Below are 22155 nucleotides of genomic sequence, written 5' to 3'. Positions count from 1 at the left end.
CTTTTGGAGCTATTATCCCTTTATAATATGAGCCAGACAAACCTGGGGAGGATTTTTGTATTTCCTCAAAAGTACAGATAAAAGTAAGAGATGACACTTTCGGGTTACATAAAGAATCATCTTAGATGATTCTTTGAAAAAACTAATTCATGTTATATGTGGCAAAAACCATCAAAATATTGTAATTATTCTCCAATTCAAATAAATTAATTTTTTAAAAAATTTTAAAGGAAAATACCAAAGTTGTTGGTCCCAACTGGCCAAGAAAATCAGATTTCTTCAACTCAGTGAAGCATTTTTATTTTTCATGTAAAGAAAGCACCTCAGCATTGAAATCAGCACACTAATCACTTCATGAAAACTGACAAGTTTCCCTCGCTTCTCTGTGTGGGTGGAAAGACAATAGACAGACAGTCAGGACATTGCAAGTAGGGGCTTTGGAATTAATTTATTCTTGCATCAAAGTCAGAGAGGTTGCTGCTCAAAAAGAAACAGTTGAGTAAAAACTGACAGAAGGCTGCATTTGCCCACCTGCAGCGACACAGAGGCATTTAATCCCCAGGAACCTTGAAATTCCTCTCAGCCTCTGACAGCCAAGAGTTTTCTTCCTGCCTTGTGCATTCACTGCTCATGGGTCATGGCGAGCTGATCCATGAAGCTGAACAGCTTGAGAGACGCGTGAAGCTCAGTGTTCTCAGGGCAGTCTTGAGGGGAGGCTCAGGTCCTAAGCCTGGAAGGCAGCTCTGCGAGCCCATTTTCTCTGTGCTTCTGAGAGAGAGACCCCTGCCTTCTGTCTCCTCCAGCTCCCCAAGTGTGTGTCTCACAAACAAGCTCACCTGTTCCCAGTCGGTTGTAGCCCTCCCCCCAGCTCCTACAAGCAACGTGGTCTCTTTAGGCTGCTCAAGGCCAGGGAGGCATCGATTCCTAGGGCTCGGCAGAGATGTGAGTCTCTGACAAGCGTCTCTTCCAAAGAGTGCTGGGTAGGGTGCTGCGAGGGACAGTTAGAACTGAAACAGGCTGGAATGCAGAGGATTGGGTTAGAAGTCGGAAGTCACATCACAGTGCTGCCTTTTTCACTCTGCAGACACCAATCCATTGTTCTCTTGGCTCCGCTTTGGAACCACTAGGGAAGCCTTAAGGCAGGCTGGTGCCTGGGCCCTATCCCCAGGTTTAATTAGTCTGGTGCACATCCTGAGGTAACTCCTTGGGCCTTGTTTCCCTGACAGCAAATGAAAGATTCAGCTAACTTCCCCTGCAGAGTAGTTGTAAGAATTAGATATAAAAGTTCTGCCTTTTGTACATTCTTAATAAATAATAGAGGCTTATTAAGTGATAGAGGCTTATACTCTTTACTTAAAACAGCAACTGACACAAAGGGAAAAGAACAATAGTGTCAGACCTAAAAGTCGTTTTGGACCAATGACCTTTAAAATTTTTGGCTCACATACCCCTAAAAAAAATGTTTAAATATATAATCTTCACACCCTATTACATTGAAATCTAACATTTTCCATCATGAGTTTAAATAGTGACAAAGAATGAAAATTCTAATATAATGTAAATATGGACATTTAAAAATAAAACTCTTACGTAACTCTGTTGAATGCATACAGCAGAACTAAACACCGCTTGATACCCACCATCATCCATTTAAAAACTGCATGAACAAGTTCATCAGTTTGAGTTGAGAATTCTGTTTCTTCTTTTTCATGAGGTCATATTTTCATTCCCTTCTCCCATAGGATTTCATCCCAATGTATCTTTAAAATTTGCTTTGAAAGTCCTTAATTGATCACTGTATTATTTCTTTAATTAAAATTTGAATATAAATTTTTAAATTTCTAATTTCTAAAATTTACTGTAATGAAAAGATTTGAAGCATTTAAAAATATCTTCTGGTTTAGTTTTTATTATAATCATTATTGTTGCCTAATTGATCATAAATATTTGGGAAATTTCAATAACTGATTATTGCCTATAAAAACTTTTTTTAAATCTTAATGAAACAGATACTAGGTTTTTTCCCCAGTTAGTTTACATATCTGTGGGTAACTGCCCCCTCTGACCAGAATGGAAAAGTCCAGCATCAATTCTAATTCGATTTTTTGTTTTATCAGTGTAAATACCAAGAAAGTTGTTTTTATAAGTCCATGGTAATGAAAAGAGTTTGCCTAGCAGTGTTATGCATTTCTTTCAATTCAAAGTTTTATATAAAAAATTACATATCTATCATTAAAAGATGTTTTTAATGGTCTACCAGCTCTTCCAACAATTCTTTTAAGTAAAAACTGGCAACTACCTGACACACAAAAGGATTTGTTTGCTAGCAAGTCATTCTCATCAGGAAATGTCCCTTTGTATTCTGCTGTGGAGCTTCTACAAAGGGGAGCAGTGCACACAGTGCCTGAGATTCTGAGTGGGTGAGCAGAGGGCAACTGGGAAAGGGGAGGTGTGGATGAAGAGCAGGTATTTCAATCACAGACGTTCCCAGAAGATCAATTTCAGCAAAGAATACATGGAGAGGTAAAGGAGCTGAATATTGATTTCCTTTAAAAGCAGCCATGCTCTTATTTCTATAGAAGGGCTTTGCACCTCCACATACCCCAACTTGAAGACCACCGCTTTAGAGAACAGCCTTTATTTAATGTCTAGCTGTTCTAAAATGCAGTTTTACTGAGTTCATCTCCATTTCCTTATGGACACAGTCTTTCCTTTGAATCATCTCTTGCTTTAGCCCCCTCTTCCTTACCTGGGAAGATAAAAATGCATCTCCCATTGGCAGATCATCTGACCAAGGTCTTTCCCTAAGTTCAAGACCGCAAGCTCATTGCCACTGAAAATCCTGGGCTCTTTGATCGTATTTTATACTATTTTATTCCAATAGTAAGAAATACTACCTTCAGAAAATTCAATCTGCCTTGAAGTTTCCAGGTTGGGAGGTTCCACCAGTCATCTCAGTAGTTTCTAAACGGCCCCTTTATAAGTGCTGGTAGGTCTCGTTTTAAGTTCTCTGATGTGTTGGCAAGCCTTTACTGCCTGTGTGCTCACCTTGCCTTCCCTTTCTCTGTTTAGTTTTATTTTTAATCAGGGAAAGTGAATGCTTAAATCTATTGTCCTTAGGCTTGATTTTTTTATTTCTTTAGTATGCTTATTAGAGTCTGTGTGGTGGTTAACTTCAGAGAATGGACACCCTCATGACTCATTAATTATTCCCCTTGTAGGTGAGACATTTTCCCTACCTTCCTGCTGTTGAAACTCAATTGTGTAACAGTGCCTCATGCTCAGTAAACTTCAAATCCCCAAGGGTGGCTTGAAGGTATAAAATCTGAAACACTGGTTTGCTGATTAGAAACAGAATACTAGATCTCACCTCTCTTAAACTCATCAAAGAAAATAAAAGGTGTGGAGCTTCCTAACTTTCTCTGCTTTGACTTCTGAGCCATCTGAGTTGGAAGAAGCTGGACCCATCCTCCACCCAGAACAGCTTTCTTCCAGACCTAACTAGAAAGTACCTCTAAAAACTCCCTCACATTCATCACCCTTATCATAGCTAAGAAGGAATCTCTGAAACAAAGCATTTCAATATTTCCACGGCCCAGAAGTCTTTCAGACCTGTGTCTAATCGTTTATAAGCTTTCTATGATTTTCTGTTTATCATCATTAATACCCTAATACCTTCTGAAAGTGAAAGTGAAGTCGCTCAGTCGTGTCCGACTCTTTGCGACACCATGGACTATAGCCTACCAGGCTCCTCGGTCCAAGGAATTTTCCAGGCAAGAGTACTGGAGTGGGTTGCCATTTCCTTCTTCAAGGGACCTTCCCAATCCAGGGATTGAACCCAGGTCTCCCACACTGCGGGCAGACGCTTTACCATCTGAGCCTCCAGGGAAGCCCTAGATACCTTCTAGATGTATGCAAAGTCCATATCTATATAACAGAAAGGGAAAGGAGGAACTGGTAATTTTCTGACAAACTTAGCCTCTTATTTCAAAGAATTCTGATTTCCCTGAATCTCCCAACACCTGCTCCAAATTTGGTCAAATTGAATGTATTTTGGTGAAGTTCTATCAAAGCCATCTTTGGCTACCAGTGACCTCTATCTAAATCAGTAGATGGTGATGAGTGACAGTCTGACTTTGATCCTTTGACTTCTCAGCCTGGGGCTCCCCTTTTGCTTCCAGAGACATTCCAGGGACAGTGAGCCCTTATCTGAATTTCTTCTTCTCCCTGACTGACTCTGCAAGAATTGAGAAATGGAGGAATTGTTCCAAGAACAAATCTCAAATGAGCCTTTAATGGGAGAGAAAATAAAAAGTAGGTGTCCTGAGAAGGACATGCCCTCTTCAAAGAGCAATATTCCTGAGCTCCACTGCAACAGTCCCCTGACAGCACAAAATTCACTTAAGAAGTGTTTTGTTTGTGGTCTGATCAGGGGCCCAGTTACAGAAAGCACAAGAGGAAACCACATTTAATGCTGTACATATTCGTTAAGTTTTGATGGTATAATAGAAAATTCATAGGCTTTGGAATTAGACAGTGCTTGCTAGTAAACACCTTAGTTCACTTTGTTAGACTTTCTGAGACTCAGTTTATTCATCAATAAAATAGGAATAAAAAGTAGGTGTACCTTCAAATGTTGTATGAAAATTAACTAAGTATAGACATGGCCTAACATCATATCTGGTGTATTGTAGTGCCAATCATTGTTCGTTCTTCTCCTACTCACTTCTCACTTATAATATAGAAAAGCAGTAAAGTGATGAGCTTTGGGGATTATTTCTTTATTTCAGTTTTCCACTCTATTGCTGTGCCCTGTTACTGCAGGCTATCAAAAAGCATGAGTTAGCATTTGGCATAGTGACCTGTTCCAGGGAGGCAATGCAGGGTTATGTTTTTCTTTCTCATTAGATGAAAAAATGCAGCAACTTCTTTTTTTAATTTCAGTGACAAGATGTTCCCAGCCTTTGGGTTCGGTGCCAGGATACCCCCAGAGTACACGGTGAGTGGGTGTTTTACTATAAACAAAGGATGGCATGGGTTTCCCTCACAGGAGTCTCACAGTTTCAACCTTTAGCATAATTATGTAAAGGCCCATAGTCAGAAATGATCTTCACAACCAGTGAGGTTACCTCCTTGAGCTGATGTGTAGATGTTACCCCTGCACCTGGGGGTCTTGATGGGCTGTCTCAGAGTCAATTCCAAATGAAAACTTCCATGGTTTAGCTTCATACAGACAAGTCAGAGACTGTGGAAACACTTGGAAGTTGATCTTCAATGGCTCAGAGCCCATCTATTCAGCTTTCCCCTGGAGAAAGACCCTATTGACCATTCTGACAGTGAAAGTCCATGACAGTGAAGTCTATAGACTCCCTCACCCCAAGTTCATAAGTACCAGTCTTGTGTGGGAGAAACATAGAAATCCTGAGGAAAGAGCTACTTGGGTTCAAAGAATTTGGAGCTGAAAGGCTACTGTAAAAACACTGGAATCCTATTGGACCTTGATGCCGATTTCTCATGACACAAAGAAGGTAAAGACTGTATATGGAGAGATTTGTGCTGCAGTGGGGCTGAGGCACTCTCCCATAGTATACCAGATGGCCCGCGTGGGAGAATCTTGGGAAGGAGAAGGGCCTTCTGTTCCTTAGGAGGCCTCTGAGGTCCCAGATAAATGCAAGCAATACTGTCCAGTCATCAATTTCTCTTTTACTGACCTAATCTGAGCTGCACATCAAGATGCAGATGCCAACTTTTGCTCCCACCCCATAGCAGTCAGACCGAAGGCCTTTCATGAAAAAAGGAGTCCACCTTCCTTTTCCTGCTGGAGTGAGCAGTGGTGGAACAGCCTGTCTCCATGACCTGTCCTCCTTCTTGTTTGCCTATGGCCCACACTGTTCTCCCTGCTGGCCATGCTACAGAGTTCTGGAAGCATTTGTTGGAAATGGAGCACATGGTTGGGGAAGAATATAGATCAAGTGTTGTCAACTGTTGGCTTATAGATGTTAATCAGGCCACAAATATATTCTGACACATAGTTTTGGTGTTTTTTTAAAGAATTAGACAATTTCATGAAAATGTCAGATTTCCGGCTTCTCTGGAAAAACTGAAAGGCCTGGCAATACTAAAATTAAAAGATCATACATAAAAGAATTAACCAGAGCCCAGGAGATGCAGTCCCCTTCAGATGGGGTATCAGTTCCAGGATGTGGGCAGGTGGGTGCCCACCTTCCTTACAGAACTGCTAAGCCTCTAGCCTGGAATTGAACCTGGACAACCACCAGTCCAGCTGCCCTGAGATGCATAAGCATACTCCCCAATCCCCCTAGGTAGCCTTGACCCAGTGGGGCTGAGGATAGAGATGCGCAGCATACCTGGCTCCAGGCCTTCCTGTCCTCATCTCTGACATCCTCCTGGTCCCCCTCCTAAAGCAACTTCTTCTTCTAGCTGTTAGCTAAAGTCCTGATCCCCATCCTGATCCACTTTGCGTGACAGCTAACTTCTTCTTCCTGCTACCCTACCAGGCATCCCTCATGCATCCTCACTCTATTCCCTGAAAGCCATTCAGATACCCCTTTTCCATGCCTCATCTCCATGCCTCATCTCCCATCTGCCCCAGACAGGCCCTGATGGTCTCAGCAACTCAGGTGCCCCCAGAGAATTTATATAAGGTTACCATGACTCACTTCTTCAGGATAAAATCTCAGTTTGCATTGAAACTGAGTCACAATCACCTCTGTCTTAGTTTGCACTCTCCAGGGACCTTGCAGCAAGGATTAGGATCCAAGCAGTTTACTTGAGAGGTGTAGAGAGCCTCAGTAGACAGAGGGGAAATGGGAAGAAGTCAATACAGGGTTTACTAACAAGTCATTACCAGCATGGACAGACAAAGCCAAATCCTGGGAGACAGTGCTGAGTACACACAGACCCCAAGGGATTAGAGGACTGGGATACTGATTCACAGCCTCCTGTCAGCCCATGATGAAGAGCTACTCTCTAGGGACATTACTCTTAGGGGACATTAATTCCCCATCACTTTTTGCCTGTCACTTGGGTAAGCCATGCCAGCTCTGGAAGTCCAAGAAAAACTTAAGGTAAATAAACCAGGTAAGATGACTGACAGTTGATTGAGTTACCTGGAAGAGCCAAGGGCAAGGGAATGTGGGTAAGGCACCAATAGCATCAGCGCTGACCCGCACTGGGAAAAAAGGGATTTTTACCACAATGACCTATTTTCTAGGCCCCAGAGAGTCAGTGCTTTGGGAAATAGCCTTTGAAATGGAAACCTCAGTAAAATTCCATGTGACCCAATAAAAATGTCTAGATGCCAGGGCACACCTCAAGTTTTAGAAAGAAAAAAATAAGCCACGTATTATTTGACCTTGTATTGTACGTAGGTCCCACCAGGTAGAGGAATCTGTGTTGGAAGTTTCCAAATTATGTTACTTTATTACTTTTCCAAAAGCTAGAGTCTATTTTTACCTGTATGTATGTGAAAATCCTCTGGCCCAGCAGTTCTATATATTATGTTAGAATGAGTCGTAAATGTCAACAGCTTAGCTGGAGCCTTTGTAAGCATAGCCATCTCCAGCAGACAGCTTGGGTTATTGAGTTATCATTTTTTAATCATTTGGTCCAAATAGAATTCAGCCAAATCTAGCCTCTGTTCTGAGGCCACTTCTCTCTTGAAGCTATTTGGAGTTAACATTTTTCTGAAATCTTTCCTTGTATTTTTTTTTTTTTCATATACCTTATTGTCCCTCCCCTGCCAGCATTTATCTGGTTCTAGAAAATCTCCCTGTCACCTCAGCTCCACAGGGAGCTTAGAATCCACCCTCCATCTCAGAGAGATTCTGTAAAGGCTTAAAGTGGTTCCTGCTGCTTGACACAAAATGAATGTAATGAGCGTCTGTTTGCAGACTCTAACCCCAGTGCCTCCTGACTGGATTAATGTTGTCATTCTCCTGTCTTCCTTTTGTAAATTTTAATTGGTGTCCAGGTCTCTCATGACTTTGCCATCAACTTTAATGAAGACAACCCGGAATGTGCAGGTAAATCATGATGTGAAACGAAGCCAGGGTCCCACAGCCCTTCCCTTCCCCCTTTTCCCATCTTAGTTTCTCCTGATGCAGTATGTCAGTGATGATTGCCCACAGCAGAGAATTAGGCTCCCTGGACCCAAATAACAACAGAGCAGACGTATAAGAGCTGGAAAAGACAGAATGCAGAAGAGGTCTTGAGCTTAGAGCAAGAATATCAATCCCAATTCTGGATTCCTCGGGCCAAAAAAAAAAAAAAAAAACTTGAGGGAAGGGTCACCTGATGGGCAGTGATGAGGTAACCCCCTTTCTGCTTTCCAAGTTGTCATCAAGTATTTATTTTTCACAGCTTCCTCTGTAGTAATAAGAACAGGGGGAAGTATGGGCATCATATGACAATCTTACCATATTGGTAATGGAGTCGTTTCAATGGTTTTGTGCCAGAAAGAGCTCCTCAAAGGCTTTGATCCCTATTCTGTTATTTCCAGCTGGAGAGTCTCCAACACATTCCACAAAATAATGATGATGACTATGATGATAAATTGTATCCTAGAATCATTTTTCCTGGTTTCTAAATGATAAATAGAGCCAAGCACACCTGTTGCTATGAAAATGGTAAGACATTTTTACAGTGGGCTGGTGGAAATGTTCATGTCTCTCCTCCTTCCTGTCAAGGAGGAACCCAGAACAGAGTTAATTCAGATCCTGTGGGGGATGTCGAGCTTTCTGCAGTTTCTTTCACAAATCTGGCACTAACTGTCCAAGAACATGACATCAGTATCCCCAGATCTGCACAGAACAACCTCTGAGACCAGATCTCCATTTGGCTCTTATTCCCTTTCACCATCCTTCATGCCAAGTTTATTACAATTTAAGCTTCCTTCATCTGGAACCATCCCTGCTCTTCAACTGTAAGAGTGATTTTTCATCAAAGCAGAGTGAAGGACATATCCCATGTTAACCTGTTTCACATGTTAGAATTTATCTGCCTGCTACCTTTGAAAGAGAATTCAAACTTGCTTATCTTAAGCAAAAACTCAAGGGCCAAAAAAGATAAAGAACTTCTATTCAGTATCACTTAACTTCAAAACCAGGCTGTGTATATTGATTTGGTATCTGTCTTTAGAATGGCAGACTAAAGAGAATGGAACACTTTCAGTCATTTTCATACACATTTGTTACATGCGTGTGTATAAAGGTAAAACAGAATACAGCTACATCCAAGATGCCCAAAAGCTGGTTAGAAAGATATGGACAGAAAACAATCACAGGAGGGACTTTGTGAGTCTCTCTGGCCTGAAACTAGACCAGTGTGCTGTTTTAGGGTACAGAGGGCTTTAGGAGGATGAGATGAAACAGGGGAAGGAAGAGGGAACAGAGGCACAGGTATGGACAGGACCCTTTGAACAAAAATCACTGGTAACGGGACTGTGTCACTGTGGGATCGTGATTAGAACCTTCACTGTGCAGTCAAGACTCAGGCTGGGAGAAGCTCCACAAACAAAGCCTACCTGTCATGATGTTTGGGTGGAAGCCCCCTTAAATGAGGGGTGCCTATGGTGATGAGTGTCACTTGTCTGTATTACAGTCCCCAACAGATAACAGTAACAGTCATTTTCCTCATCCATCACACATTTAGGGAGCAGCTACTATGTGCCTGACATGCCTTGAGCTTATGAGAGAGGAAGGTGCAATTCCTGCCCACAAAGACTTTAGCCTCTGGAGAAACGGCTGCATGTACACGTTACTCACATAGGTGGCCTGGGGTGGGTGTACTACAGTCAACAGGGTGCTCCAAAAACTGGAGAAATGTTAAAGCCTTGAGCATGGCCCTTAGAGCCAGACACACCTGGTGTGAATCCTGAGTCTGCAACAAACCTCTCTGAGCCTCAGTTTCTTCACCTGTAAAAATGATCGCTTTTGATGTGAACCTTTTAAGAGGATGAGTTCTGACTGAAAAATTTCTCTCTGAGTTTTAAGTCGTAGGGTTGCAAAATATCCCCAGCATGAACCCCTTATTTTTGAAAGTGTAGAAAAGTTTTGGGAATACATAGGTTTGTAACTGACATTTTTTAACTGGGTCTAGAATATTCTTTTTGTCATTAAAAAAACTTGGTCATATTCTGTAGGAAACACAATCATTCATTAATAAATTCTTCCCAAACCAATTTCAAAAAATAACTAAAATGCATAAAGAGAATGATTTTAGTGGAATGGAGGCAGTAACACCAGCCCAGTTGTGATGTTTTCTTTTTTATCTTAAGGACATAAATGTGCTATTGATAAGGACTCTTTGAGGGAAGTTAATGCTTCGTGTGTGAGTGTGTGTGTGTGTGTGTGTGTGTGTGTGTTTGAATTTAAATATATTTAGAAGACTATTTAGCTATTGATCTTTGCCGATTTTACCTCAGGGATTCAAGGAGTTGTGGAAGCCTATCAGAGTTGCCTTCCCAAACTCCAGCTCTACGGGCCCACCAACATCGCTCCCATCATCCAGAAGGTGGCCAAGTCAGCATCAGAGGAGACCAATACCAAGGAGGCATCGGTAAGGAGACGGGTGGTCTACCCGCTAGTGGGTACCTACCCTTCCTCCCCTGGATACTGGCCATGGCACCCACCCCACTCTGACAATGAATTTGCGCTTTTACCTGCATAAGTTTGAATAAATGATTTAACCCAGTCCTCAGTCTCCTCATCTGAAAAATGGGGATAATCATGCTCGTCTCTGCTGGATTAACATGAGGTTTAGGGATGACACAACTCAAATGTCTTCAACATTACCTGAACGCAGGAGGCACCGAACAAGGGAAGCCTCTGTACTCTCTGGAGTGTAGGTCTACGTCACAATGCTCAACTCACCTTCGGTTCCTGGGAAAGAAAAAAAAACTGTCCAAAACTAAGCTTACCTTCCAGGATATCCAGACTACAGATGGAAGTGAAATAAAATGATGGGTTATTTTTCCACCTAGTAGTCAAGTGAAGTAACACACAACATCATGGGGAAGATTTGTTTGAGGTCCTATTGGTGGTTTTCTTAAGAAAAATGCAAACCAAAGCTGAAAGGCCAGAGTTTGGTTTTTTTCCTAATACGTGGTGTGCATGCTAAGTCACTTCAGTTGTGTCCGACTCTTTGTGACCTCATGGACTGTAGCCTGCCAGACTGTCTGTCCATGGGATTCTCCAAACAAGAATATTGGAATGGATTGCCATGCCCTTCTCCAAGGGATCTTCCCAACCCAGGGATCAAACTTGTGTCTCTTACATCTCCTGCACGGGCAGGCAGGTTCTTTAATACTAGCACCACCTGGGAAGTGCCACCCAATTACATTAGAGTTACATATATTACCATAATATAATAATTTTTCTATGTATCTTTTTTCATTACCATCATTATGTCCCTTTTTATGGTTTTATGAAGTCTTTTTCAGATTTAGCAGAATATTAATGATGTCTGAAATTTTCTTTATGATTTTATCCTGGGTTCCACACCACTGGATTTGCATAAGGAACATCTCTCCTTATCATCTATTTCTCTTTCTACTGAAGACTCACTCCTATTAGCAAATAAAACATGTTGTAATATCTCTTAAGTTCAAAGCTCTCCCTTGACACCACTCTACCCTTCAGTTACTGTCCCTTATTTTACTCTTTTTGAGCAAAATTCATTGAAAGAACTGCCCATACTCACCATCTTCATCTCTCTTTCCACTGGTGCCTCTACCCATACCATCCAAACTTTGCTCCTGACATCACTCTGAAGACCACACTTGTCAAAGTCAATAGCAACTCCGTCTTACCAAACCCAAGAGGCCTTGGAGAAATTTTGAATCCTCACAGACGCAAGGTTTAGGGATAGGGCTGGACACGATCAGTATTTCTTTTATTTTAGCCCCTTTTAAATCACCAGAACCTCAAGTTCTTCAAATAATATCTTGTTTAGAAACCAAACATATAGATTTTAAGAAAACAGACTGTTCTGACTGAATCTGGGCTAAGGGGTGGGGTCCACACTTGTCTATTCTCCTTAGCTGCTTTTTTCTTAAGAGGATCCAAGGCATCCCTAGGGCTCCATGGAGCCCAGTTTGAGAACTGAGTTATCTCAGCCTCTCTAGGGTACCAACACTCACAGGAGTAAAGAGAATCTGACATAAGTGCGCATTCTGGATTAATAGAAACCAGAATGAGGTTTTTGGCTTCACTTACTCCTCCAGGATCAGGTGGATCTGCTCTGAAAGGACAGATCAGAAAACAGTACTGGAAGGATCTAATCCACATCTTCTCAAATAACTCATTCCTGTATTCCAGGAACACTGATGCTTTCCCCCAGAGTTTCTGTTATCTTATTAACAGAGTGTGGTCCAGGGCCCCTTGTTATCACTGATTGCTAAGTGTCCTAACCTTGAACCTTGTAGGCAAGTGGTGTCAGGAAGTCTGTGGCTATAGGATTTTCTCCCCAGTTTTATGAAACTCTTCTAGAAAGGAAAAAAATCCCCTCCTTATTTAAACAGGACCTCAAGTACATTCAGACTATAATGTTTCACCCATGAGCATTTTCCTAGCCTGACTTTGGAAGCAACTGTTACTGCAAGCTTTACTGGGAATTTCCATCAGGGTTTCGATCCAGCAGTCTGCAGCCTATTACCTTTAGCTAGATTAAACCTGGAAGGATCAGGTCTAGAATCTTGACAGTCTCTTCAGACCAGAGCTTCTTAACCCTTTTTGATCCATGGACACCATTAGCAGCTGGTGAAGCCCATGGACTCCCTCCTCAGAACGGCCTTTAAATGGACATTACTTTATATGTTATAAAATAAACCAATTATGTTGAAATGCAGTTAACTAAATATTTTTAAATGTGACATAGAAGCATCATAAGTATAGCAATAAATTTAAATTATGAGAATTAGTGGCTGGCCTAATAATTCTGTTATTTCTAAGTAATATTGAATGTAAATGATACACTCTATTATAACAGGAACATATTTTGTGATTTCTATTGGTGACTCAGTCATAAGTACAGTTAAAACCAATTTTATTTGCTGATTATACTCAGAATTGAAAAATGATGCATTTTTAGTTAAAGGTAAGTGAAAATAGAACTTTAATTTACCCCAACTATGCAGATGGCCTGAAATTATTTCAATTCAACAGTCTGCCAGCCCAAGTTAAGAATCCCTGCTCTACCTCTTAAACCTCCCTCCCATCTCCCTCACCATCCCACCTCTCTAGGTTGTTACATATGTATACCTATGGCTGCTTCATCCTGATGTTTGGCAGAAACAAACAAACAAAAAAAAACCTGTATAGCAATTATCCTTCAGTTAAAAAAAAATTTTTAAAAATGAAATCAAGGCAAATGAGAGAGAAATAAAGAATGAATAAATAATACTAGGGGGAAAAAAAGGAATCCCTGCTCTAAATGAAAAGCCAGCAACATTCTGCAATCTGTTTTTCAGTTAGCTAGAATGGCTTCTACAGTTTTAAATGGTTGAAAAAAAATCAAAAGGAGAATCATATTTCATGGCATGCAAAAGTTATATGACATCCAAACTTGTGTCCCTCAGTAAAGTTTTATTGGAACACAGCCATGCACATTCCTGTTAAGTAATATCTATGGCTATTTTCATTCTAACTGGCAGAGTTAGGTCATTACCATGGACATGATTATGGCCCACATAGCCTAAAGTATTTATTATAGCCCGTTTACAGAAAATATTTTCCCAACGCCCGATCTAGACAGTGACAACTCTAAATGCCTCGATATGGTGGTGTGGTTGTCAGGTTGTTTGCTCCTGGAGGTGTTGTGGGGACAGGTAGGGGAGATCCATGCCCTGAACCATGAAGATCAGATCAGACAGGAGTTAGGGGAGGGTGAGGAGTGAATGGTGGGGGTGCAGAAGTGTGATTCACTCACAAGGCCACCTGCTCAGGGATCAGGAGGAGTCTCCAGCCAGATTTGGTGCCTGTTATAGCCTCCAAGGCGCACCCTGCAAAGAGTCATTTATGGTCTGGTATTTCCTACATCATATCCGTCCATCCCTAAGCCACCAAGTTGCCTCCTTTGGCCCCTTCTCCCTGCACCTCCCTAGCTCCTCCATCACTTTCCCTGATTAAAACCTTCCTCCAAACTCCCAGGCCACTTTCTCTGTGAATGTATAAGACTCCAAAAGCATCAGTATGGATGAAAATTGATAACTCAAATGAATTTAAAAATTGTTCAGTTAGAACTAGGGGTGGGTAATTAGCAGACATGGAACAGAATTTGCCTCTATATTAAACTATATGAAAAGCATTAAGGACACATGTCTGTCTTCATCATAGTATGAATTTCTCTTCTCTCCAGTTGTATTTTGACTGGGTTGTTTTGTTTAAAAATATTTTTTTCAGACTCACAGAGAAAAATGGGAACTCTCTAGCACTGCCAGCCCTATATGCAACCTTTTAAGTGTGATTCTCAAAACCAGATGTGTTCAACATGTGATTTTCTATCTAGTCTTTCTCCTTTGAAATGTGGCAACTTGAAGTGATTTCACCATCCCACACTTATTCCCTGTAGATGAGCATATTGTGAAGGTTGCATTAAAAGTTCTTTAGAGTTTGGTGTGAGCAGCATCTCAGTAACCTCATTTCTGAATCCCCTCTCATCCGAGAGGCTGTCATGATGCCTCTAACAACTAAGGACAGTGAGGTCCTTCCTGAACTTTCCCTCTTCAGACCCCATTGCCCTTCCCTAGCCCTCCGTGTGCTGATGAGTATGGAGCCTCCTGCCCCGTCTCTGTCTCAGATGAGACTCCCACAAGCCTGTTCAGCCATAACAGAGCAGTAAGAGCCTTCCGCCCCCATCCTCGGGGAAGGGCAGCCACCCGCAGACCACTCACCAGTCCAGGGCACACGACCTAAAGAAGGAGAGCCCACAATCCTCACCTCTCCTAGGGCTTTAGTGCGGTGCCACCCTCTAGAAATAGAGTGGGAGGTGTGCAGAAATTTTTAATTCTCCAGTAGTCACAGTTTAAAGCTGAACAGAAACAGGGGAATTCATTTTAGTAACATATTTTATTTAACCCAGCATAACTAAAACCATCATCTTAAGAGGTACTCCATATAAAAATTATTAATAAAGTATTTTAAGTTATTTTTTGTACTAAGTCTTCAAAATCTAGTGTGTATTTTATCCTTATATCATCTCAATTTGGATGCTAAATTGTCATCAAAAATACTTGATCCTTATATAGATTCAATAAATTGATAATTGAAAAAGTAGATTCACATATTTTTAAATTTATTTTTTAATCCAAGGATAATTGCTTTACAGAATTTTGTTGTTTTCTGTCAAACATCAACAAGAATCAGACATAGGTATACATATGTCCCCTAGATTCACATATTTATAGTTGTGCAAATATACTTAAAAAGATTTCCAGTAAATCAATCAGGTATCCATTTTTTTAAGTTAAATTTAAATTTATTTGAATGAGATAAAATTTAAAATTCTGTTTCTCCATTGCTTTCATGGCATTTCAAGCCCTCAGTAGTCACAAGGAGCTGTTGGCTAAATTAGGCAGCTCCACTTTAGACTTGCAAATCTCCAAGCTGAAGAGGACCCTATGAATGATCCAGCTCCACCACTCACTTGAGAGATGAAAAGGGTGAGACCCAGAGGATTCAGGAGAAAATTCCCACCATTTCAGAGAACGAGGCTTTGAAACCAGCCCCCTGACTCCTCTACTATTCTGTCTATATGCTGTGCTTTATAAACATCACTAAGGTGATTATTTGGATTTACTTGCAATTACTGAGCTGGCCTTTAAGCTCCATTCATCCTAAGTCGTTGGTGTTTAGGGCTGTAAACTCAGGCATTCAGGAAAAGTTAGTCATCACTTTTGCTGCGGTCAGTGTGCACTGGAGCCACCTGAGTGTGTAACTGGCTTTGTCCTTGTCTCCCCCGCCTCTCTGTCCCTATTGTCTCCTGATGTCCGACTTATGGCAGCAATACTTCATCCTGCTGATCCTGACTGATGGGGTCATCACAGACATGGCCGACACGCGGGAGGCCATCGTCCATGCCTCCCACCTCCCCATGTCAGTCATCATCGTGGGAGTAGGCAACGCAGACTTCAGCGACATGCAGATGCTGGACGGTGATGATGGGATTCTGAGATCCCCCAAGGGAGAGCCTGTCCTCCGTGACATCGTCCAGTTCGTGCCCTTCAGGAACTTCAAACACGTACGCATATTTTGGGGGCTTCCCTTGGGAGAGCAGAAACACCCCATTTTTCTACCAGTGTTGGTAGTGAAGCAATGCCAGCCGTACCTGCCTGGGCCAGGCCAACTCCCAGCTAGAACACGTAAAGCTTGACTCATTGGAGAAGGATGTATGCCGTGAGTTATATGGATGAGGAGTCATGCTAACTATGTAGCCAAACTTTCATTGGAACCTGGCCTCGTCTACATAATTTAAGGTCTTCAGTGTTCCCAAGGCTGGCATATACAGTTGGACAGGTTGTTTCCTGCTCAAGGGTACCCGGATGAAGTAGTAAAGAGGAGCTGAAATGCAGCCTCAGTTCTCCCTGTCAAGCCATGTGCCCTGGCAGAGACCTGTGTTTGCCTTGGCAAAGTATGTTTTCAAAATGATAGAATCCTAAATCCTCTATAAATATATAGTAAGCAGAATCAAAGATTTATTTAATTCAGTAGTGAAAGAACCAGCAAGATGACAAAGTTAGTTTAAAGGATAATATTAAACAGTTGATTGTGATCAGTCGGGGAAAATGCTGGAATTGGTTTGCCAAGGTAGACTCAAAACTGGCTCATGACTAATGGGTTTAAAAAGAAATGTTTTTTTTCTGACTCACACGAAGTTTCCCTCTGGGTTGGTGGTGGCCCTGAAGAGCCCTGCTGGGTTATAGAGTCCCCTGTGTTCTTTCATTCCACGCCCCTTGTGAAAGCTGCCACAAATGTGGGCAGTAAGCCTGGGGGAAGGGTCCCTTTGCTACCATAGCCTATCTTCAACTTGCCCAAGGGGAGGTTTCAAGCCCCCAAAGTGTCTGCACAGGAAAGCAAGGAGGGGCATCTCTGTCAAGTCGGGGTGTGCTGGAGCTGAAGCCCCTACAGTTGTGTCCATCAATGAAGCTAGTTGCTAGGGTGATGCCAAGGTGGGAGAAAGTGTTTTTCCAGACCATAGTGTCCTGCCCCATCTTGTCAGCTGACAGAAGTACCACAGGAGTGACCACCACCCGCAATATTGCCTGAATGATGAGGGGTTCAGGAGTTTCCCCAAACCACTCTCTGCCTACCCGCTGCAGACACACACTCACACACACACACACACACACGCACACACAAACATGCCTCATTGCCATGTAGGGCTGCAGCCTTTGCTCCAGCCCCTGCTCTCCCTCACACACTTACAGACTGCCTGCTGCGCGCTTGCACTGGGACCACAGGGAGATAAGGAGCCATGGGCCCAACCTCCTCCAGGAACTGACTGGAGAATTGCCCAGTTGGAACACAGGTGTCCACCTAAGTGATCCGTGGGTGGTTGAGGAGGGCTACCCTGTCACTACAAAACTTCAGAGACGTGGCCGGAGTTGGGACATGAGGAGGCAGACCTTGGTGGAGTTGGGACAGGAAGGAGGCAGACCTTGGTGGAGTTGGGACATGAAGGAGGCAGACCTTGGTGGGGTGGCGGGAGGGGAAGAGGGACACCTGCAATAAGGAAGTGCCTCATGGGGCCAGGAAGGGGGTGTGCTGGCCGTCCCTCTGCCCCAGGGCCCTAGCTTCCTGTGGACGGCAGAGCAGAGCACCAGGAGCTCAACACCCACCTTATCTTCCTGAATTTCAAATTAGATTCTGAGAACCATTTCATTATCCAACTAACCTACTCTGAATTCAATAAACCATAAATAAAGCACAAGATGAGGTGCTGATATCATTTCATATAGCCAGGAACCCATGAATTGCCTCTTTTTCTGCTCTGCAAAGTAACTCAGACCTTCAGACAGGCAGAGGCTGTGGGCTGTTGTGACTCAAGGCAATTTACTTAACCTCTCTGTGTCGCAGACTTTCATTTGTAAAATGGGGTAAATGACACACACTTTGGAAGACTAGAGGAAGGGCCTGTTTAAAGCTCAGCACAGTGCCTGGTGCATGTAGGAGGTTAATAAATGCAGCTGTTATTACTGTTGTTGCCAGATATACTTTCATATTTTCTTCCTTTTCCCAACCTAAGGACCTCTAAGCAGTTTTTGCTCACCAGAACCACCAGCACAGATGTGCAAAGGGCAGGAGAATCACTGGGAGCTGTGCCATCCAACACGGTAGCAAAGGGCCACATGTGGTTATTTAAATTTAAATTCATTAAAATTTAAAAATTGGTTTTTCAGTCATACTAGCCATATCGCAGGGGCTCAGAGACACCATGTGTCTGGTGACTACCACATTGGACAGCATAGATACAGAATACTTTTATCACCCAAGCAAGTTCTATTTGACACACTGGTCAGGAATATTTTTGTCTTAAAATAACAGCAAACCCATATCACAGTGGATCACATGAGTTGTTCTTAACCAAGGATGATTTTTCTCCCCAGAAAAACTTGGCAATGGCTAGAGACATTTTTGACAGCTACTTGCATCCAACAGGCAGAGGCCAGAGAGGCTTGTAAGCATCCTATGCTTTTAAGAGGAATAGTCCTCTTCCAGAGGAATAGTCCCCACATGAAAAATAATCAAACATATCTAGTATAGCAAAATAGAAATAGTGCCAAAATTGATTATGTAAGTACAAATATACTTTTCTCATGTAACTAAATATTAGGGGCTAGTGGCTACTGGCTAGTTTTTTCAGTTATTCAGTAGTGTCAGTACCACTTAGAGATTCTTTTTGCTATTCCCTCATAATGATAAAATGGTTGCCAAAGCTCTAGAAATCACATTCTAGTTCAAGGTAAAAAGGAAGGGGAAAGAGTTATAGAACTGATGATGTCTATTGAAGAGCTTTCCAAGAAACAGCCCCCAGGAAACTTCACTTGGGTCTCAAATAGTGAAATTGGGTCACGTGGCATCCCTACATGCCAGGAAGACTGGGAAATCAAGTCTTTATCTTTCTAACCTTTGTGTGAGCAACAACCAGAGAGAAAAGGGAGGAAATGACTCTTGTGTTTTCCCCAGTGTACAAGTTGGCCATGATCTAACTAACACCTGAGCAGTTATTTATAAAATAAAAGAGTATTAATGGATGCCAATGGCCAGCATACTGATATCTTCAAAATGTGAGCAGTCACTTTAGAAGCACAGTATTTTCAGATTGTTTTTGAAATTTTTAAGATCTCTTGCATTTTGAGCCACCTAGAATATTTGAGGTAGAATGAATTCCTATTCTTTCCTTTCTTGTCTCAAAACATCAGGGCTTAGCAAAGTTGAAAGGCTGAGTGACAAGGAAGGCAAGAGCTAGAAACCTCGTCACCTGGCATTTAGGCCAGCCCTCTTTCCTTCAGGATTTTTCCTGAGGGACTTCAAACGTTTCACTCTGCCTCAAGTTCTCAACCTCTGCAGTAACTGCTAACGAGGAGATTCAGGCAATCTTACTTGCCCAGGGGCTGGGCAGTTAATAATGAGTGCCAGGGTCAGAGGTCAGGCCCAGCTCTGCATGAGTCCAGAGTCCATGCAGAATGTCAGCCTCCACCTTCCTCTGCCCCAAGGCTTAAAGTCTATAATGTTGATAGAAGAAAGGCTACATAAACTAGCGCAGTATTCAAGACATTCCATCACTCAGACACGAGCTCATTTTCCAGCCGAAAGCACAGCCAATCCTGCATCCCTAATACACACTTCCTTCAGAGCCCCATCAGATGACTCACTGTCCCTAGAATGATCAAACGCCAGTCCTCTCCTTCTCCCTGTTTCAAAACATACCCAACTTAAATGCTATCTCCTCTTGGAAGCCTGCTGTGATCTCTTAGATGACTTACTCTCCTGATTTTCTGTGCTCTGGTCACACAGTGTTTGTGACTCCCTAGGGCAGTGCTTCTCAAATTTCAATATGCATAGGAGTCACCTAGGCATTGAGTTAAAACTCAGATTCTGATTCATTAGCTCTGGGATGAGTTTAAGGATCTTAATTTCTAATAAGTTCACATGTGATGTGATCTGCTGCTCTGTGGCATGGATTGTGTTCTGCCTCATGGGAGGGTTCATTTTGGCCCCACCAGGCTCCCCTCACATGACTCGTGTGTGTGTGTGTGTGTGTGTGTGCACATGTGTGTTAGTCACTCAGTTGTGTCTCTTTGTTACCCCATGGACTGTAACCTACCAGACTCCTCTGTCCATGGGATTCTCCAAGCAAGAATACTGGAGTGGGTTGCTATTTCCTCCCCCAGAGGATCTTCCCGAACTCAGGGATAAAACCTGCATCTCCTACATCGCTATCAGATTCTTTAACGTCTAAGCCACCAAGGAGGGAGAAGGCAATGGCAACCCACTCCAGTGTTCTTGCCTGGAGAATCCCAGGGATGGAGGAGCCTGGTGGGCTGCCGTCTATGGGGTCGCACAAAGTTGGACACAACTGCTGCGACTTAGCAGCAGCAGCAAGCCACCAAGGAAATCCTTCACACGACTGCAACTTCCCTAATGGCAAGAACCACAGACACTATGAACACTCCCAGAGTGCCTGGAACATAAATAGGTGTCTGGATTTGAATGTAATTCAAACACAAAACTGCAAGGCTGTTCTTCCTACCATCCAATGTTCACCCATCCTCAGATGTGAATAGTTCCTTATTTTGAGACAGATATGAAAAAATCACAGTTATGAAATTAAAAGCTCACTTTCCAACAATCTGACAACTCTTGCTTGGAGTAGATGCTGACAAGTATAGAATGAATGATGAATAAATGAATGAGTGAATGAAACCTGCTGTTCAGAGCAGGATTCAAGTGTTTTAGGCTGATTTGGGTCAGATTAGTTCAACCAGGTGCCAGAGTCATGCTGATTTCTTCTTCCCTGCAGGCATCTCCAGCTGCCCTGGCAAAGAGCGTGTTGGCTGAAGTCCCAAACCAAGTCGTGGACTATTACAATGGCAAAGGGATTAAGCCAAAATGTTCATCAGAAATGTATGAATCTTCCCGGACACTGGCTCCATGAACTGTACACACTTTTACTGAGTTCTCAGATACTATTCCTGCTAATATTTAATACTTCTATTACTCCTGTACTTAAAAAGACACACAAATACACATTTAAAAATAGCACGTTTGGTGATTTTTAACTAACTGACAATTTTTTTTGCATGTGTAGCCCTGAGGCCTGGATCTGTTAATCCCTTGTATTGTTAAAGACTTTTTACAAAGAAACACAGATAATTATAACTTACTCTTTACATTACAGCATGTTGCCTTGAAATAAAAAGTTATCTGTATCTGTTTTTTATACAGGTTTGTTGAAATTTTGCTAAATTTCTTATTATCTTTACACTGTAAAGCATTTTGAAACATTTCTTGAATGTTGATAGCCAAAACATATTTGGTTTTATCTGCTACAGGATGAGAGACTTTTTAAAATGGCAGATGCATGGACTGTATTTTGCATGTTTAAAATAAAAAAAAAAAAAAAACCCATACTGTTTTTGCAGTTGTCATCTATAATTCCTCCCTGCTGGGAATGGTGTCTCCCCTGAAGAAGAGGTTTATCCAGCTAGAGGTGATCTTCTTAAAGTGGGGCTGGGGCACCCAGTCCAGCACTTCTTAGACTTCCTTGTGTATACAGTTCACCAGAGGATCTTGTGAAAATTTAGACTGTAATGCAATAGGTCTGTGTGAGCCCAAGGTCCAAGCAGCTGTAACAGAATCCCAAGTGATGCCAATGCAGGCCCCGTGTTTATGTCAATCCTTAGGTGTGACCTCAAAGAGTCTTCAATAGACCCGTGACAGTGGAGACTTGTCCACAGAAAATGGCCATGTGGTGTGGCTCCTCAGAGAGGTGGCCCACCAGACTGATCTTTAAGCTTAGTCTTGGGCTTCTTTGTCCTTCTAATCACTCCTGAGAGCAAATTGAATCATCAACACAAATGCTTGGGACTCTTTTGGGTATAGGTGTTTTGTTTTGATATAACCTGGCCACCCTTGA

General features: G+C 42.3%; 1 protein-coding gene across 6 annotated transcripts in view; it reads left to right on the top strand.

Annotated features, from left to right (window-relative positions):
• The window catches only part of CPNE4 (copine 4), a 656552-nt gene extending 634903 nt beyond the window's left edge, over positions 1 to 21649 (top strand). For 5 of the 6 annotated variants that reach the window (XM_043875010.1, XM_043875009.1, XM_043875006.1 and 2 more), the window contains 5 exons: positions 4945 to 4999; positions 7994 to 8045; positions 10445 to 10578; positions 16021 to 16257; positions 21040 to 21649. In XM_043875010.1, coding sequence (XP_043730945.1) covers positions 4945 to 4999; positions 7994 to 8045; positions 10445 to 10578; positions 16021 to 16257; positions 21040 to 21174 — 613 coding nt within the window. In that variant the 3' untranslated portion in view covers positions 21175 to 21649. The remainder of the gene's footprint in view (positions 1 to 4944; positions 5000 to 7993; positions 8046 to 10444; positions 10579 to 16020; positions 16258 to 21039) is intronic. The other variant, XM_043875011.1, reaches the window with a different exon arrangement.
• The last annotated feature ends 506 nt before the right edge of the window (positions 21650 to 22155 follow it).

This window comes from Cervus elaphus, chromosome 19 (assembly GCF_910594005.1).
Source record: "Cervus elaphus chromosome 19, mCerEla1.1, whole genome shotgun sequence".
Classification (NCBI taxonomy): Eukaryota; Metazoa; Chordata; class Mammalia; order Artiodactyla; family Cervidae; genus Cervus; species Cervus elaphus.
The sequence above is the reverse complement of the archived record's forward strand: the minus strand, read 5'-3'. Positions and strand labels throughout refer to the sequence as shown.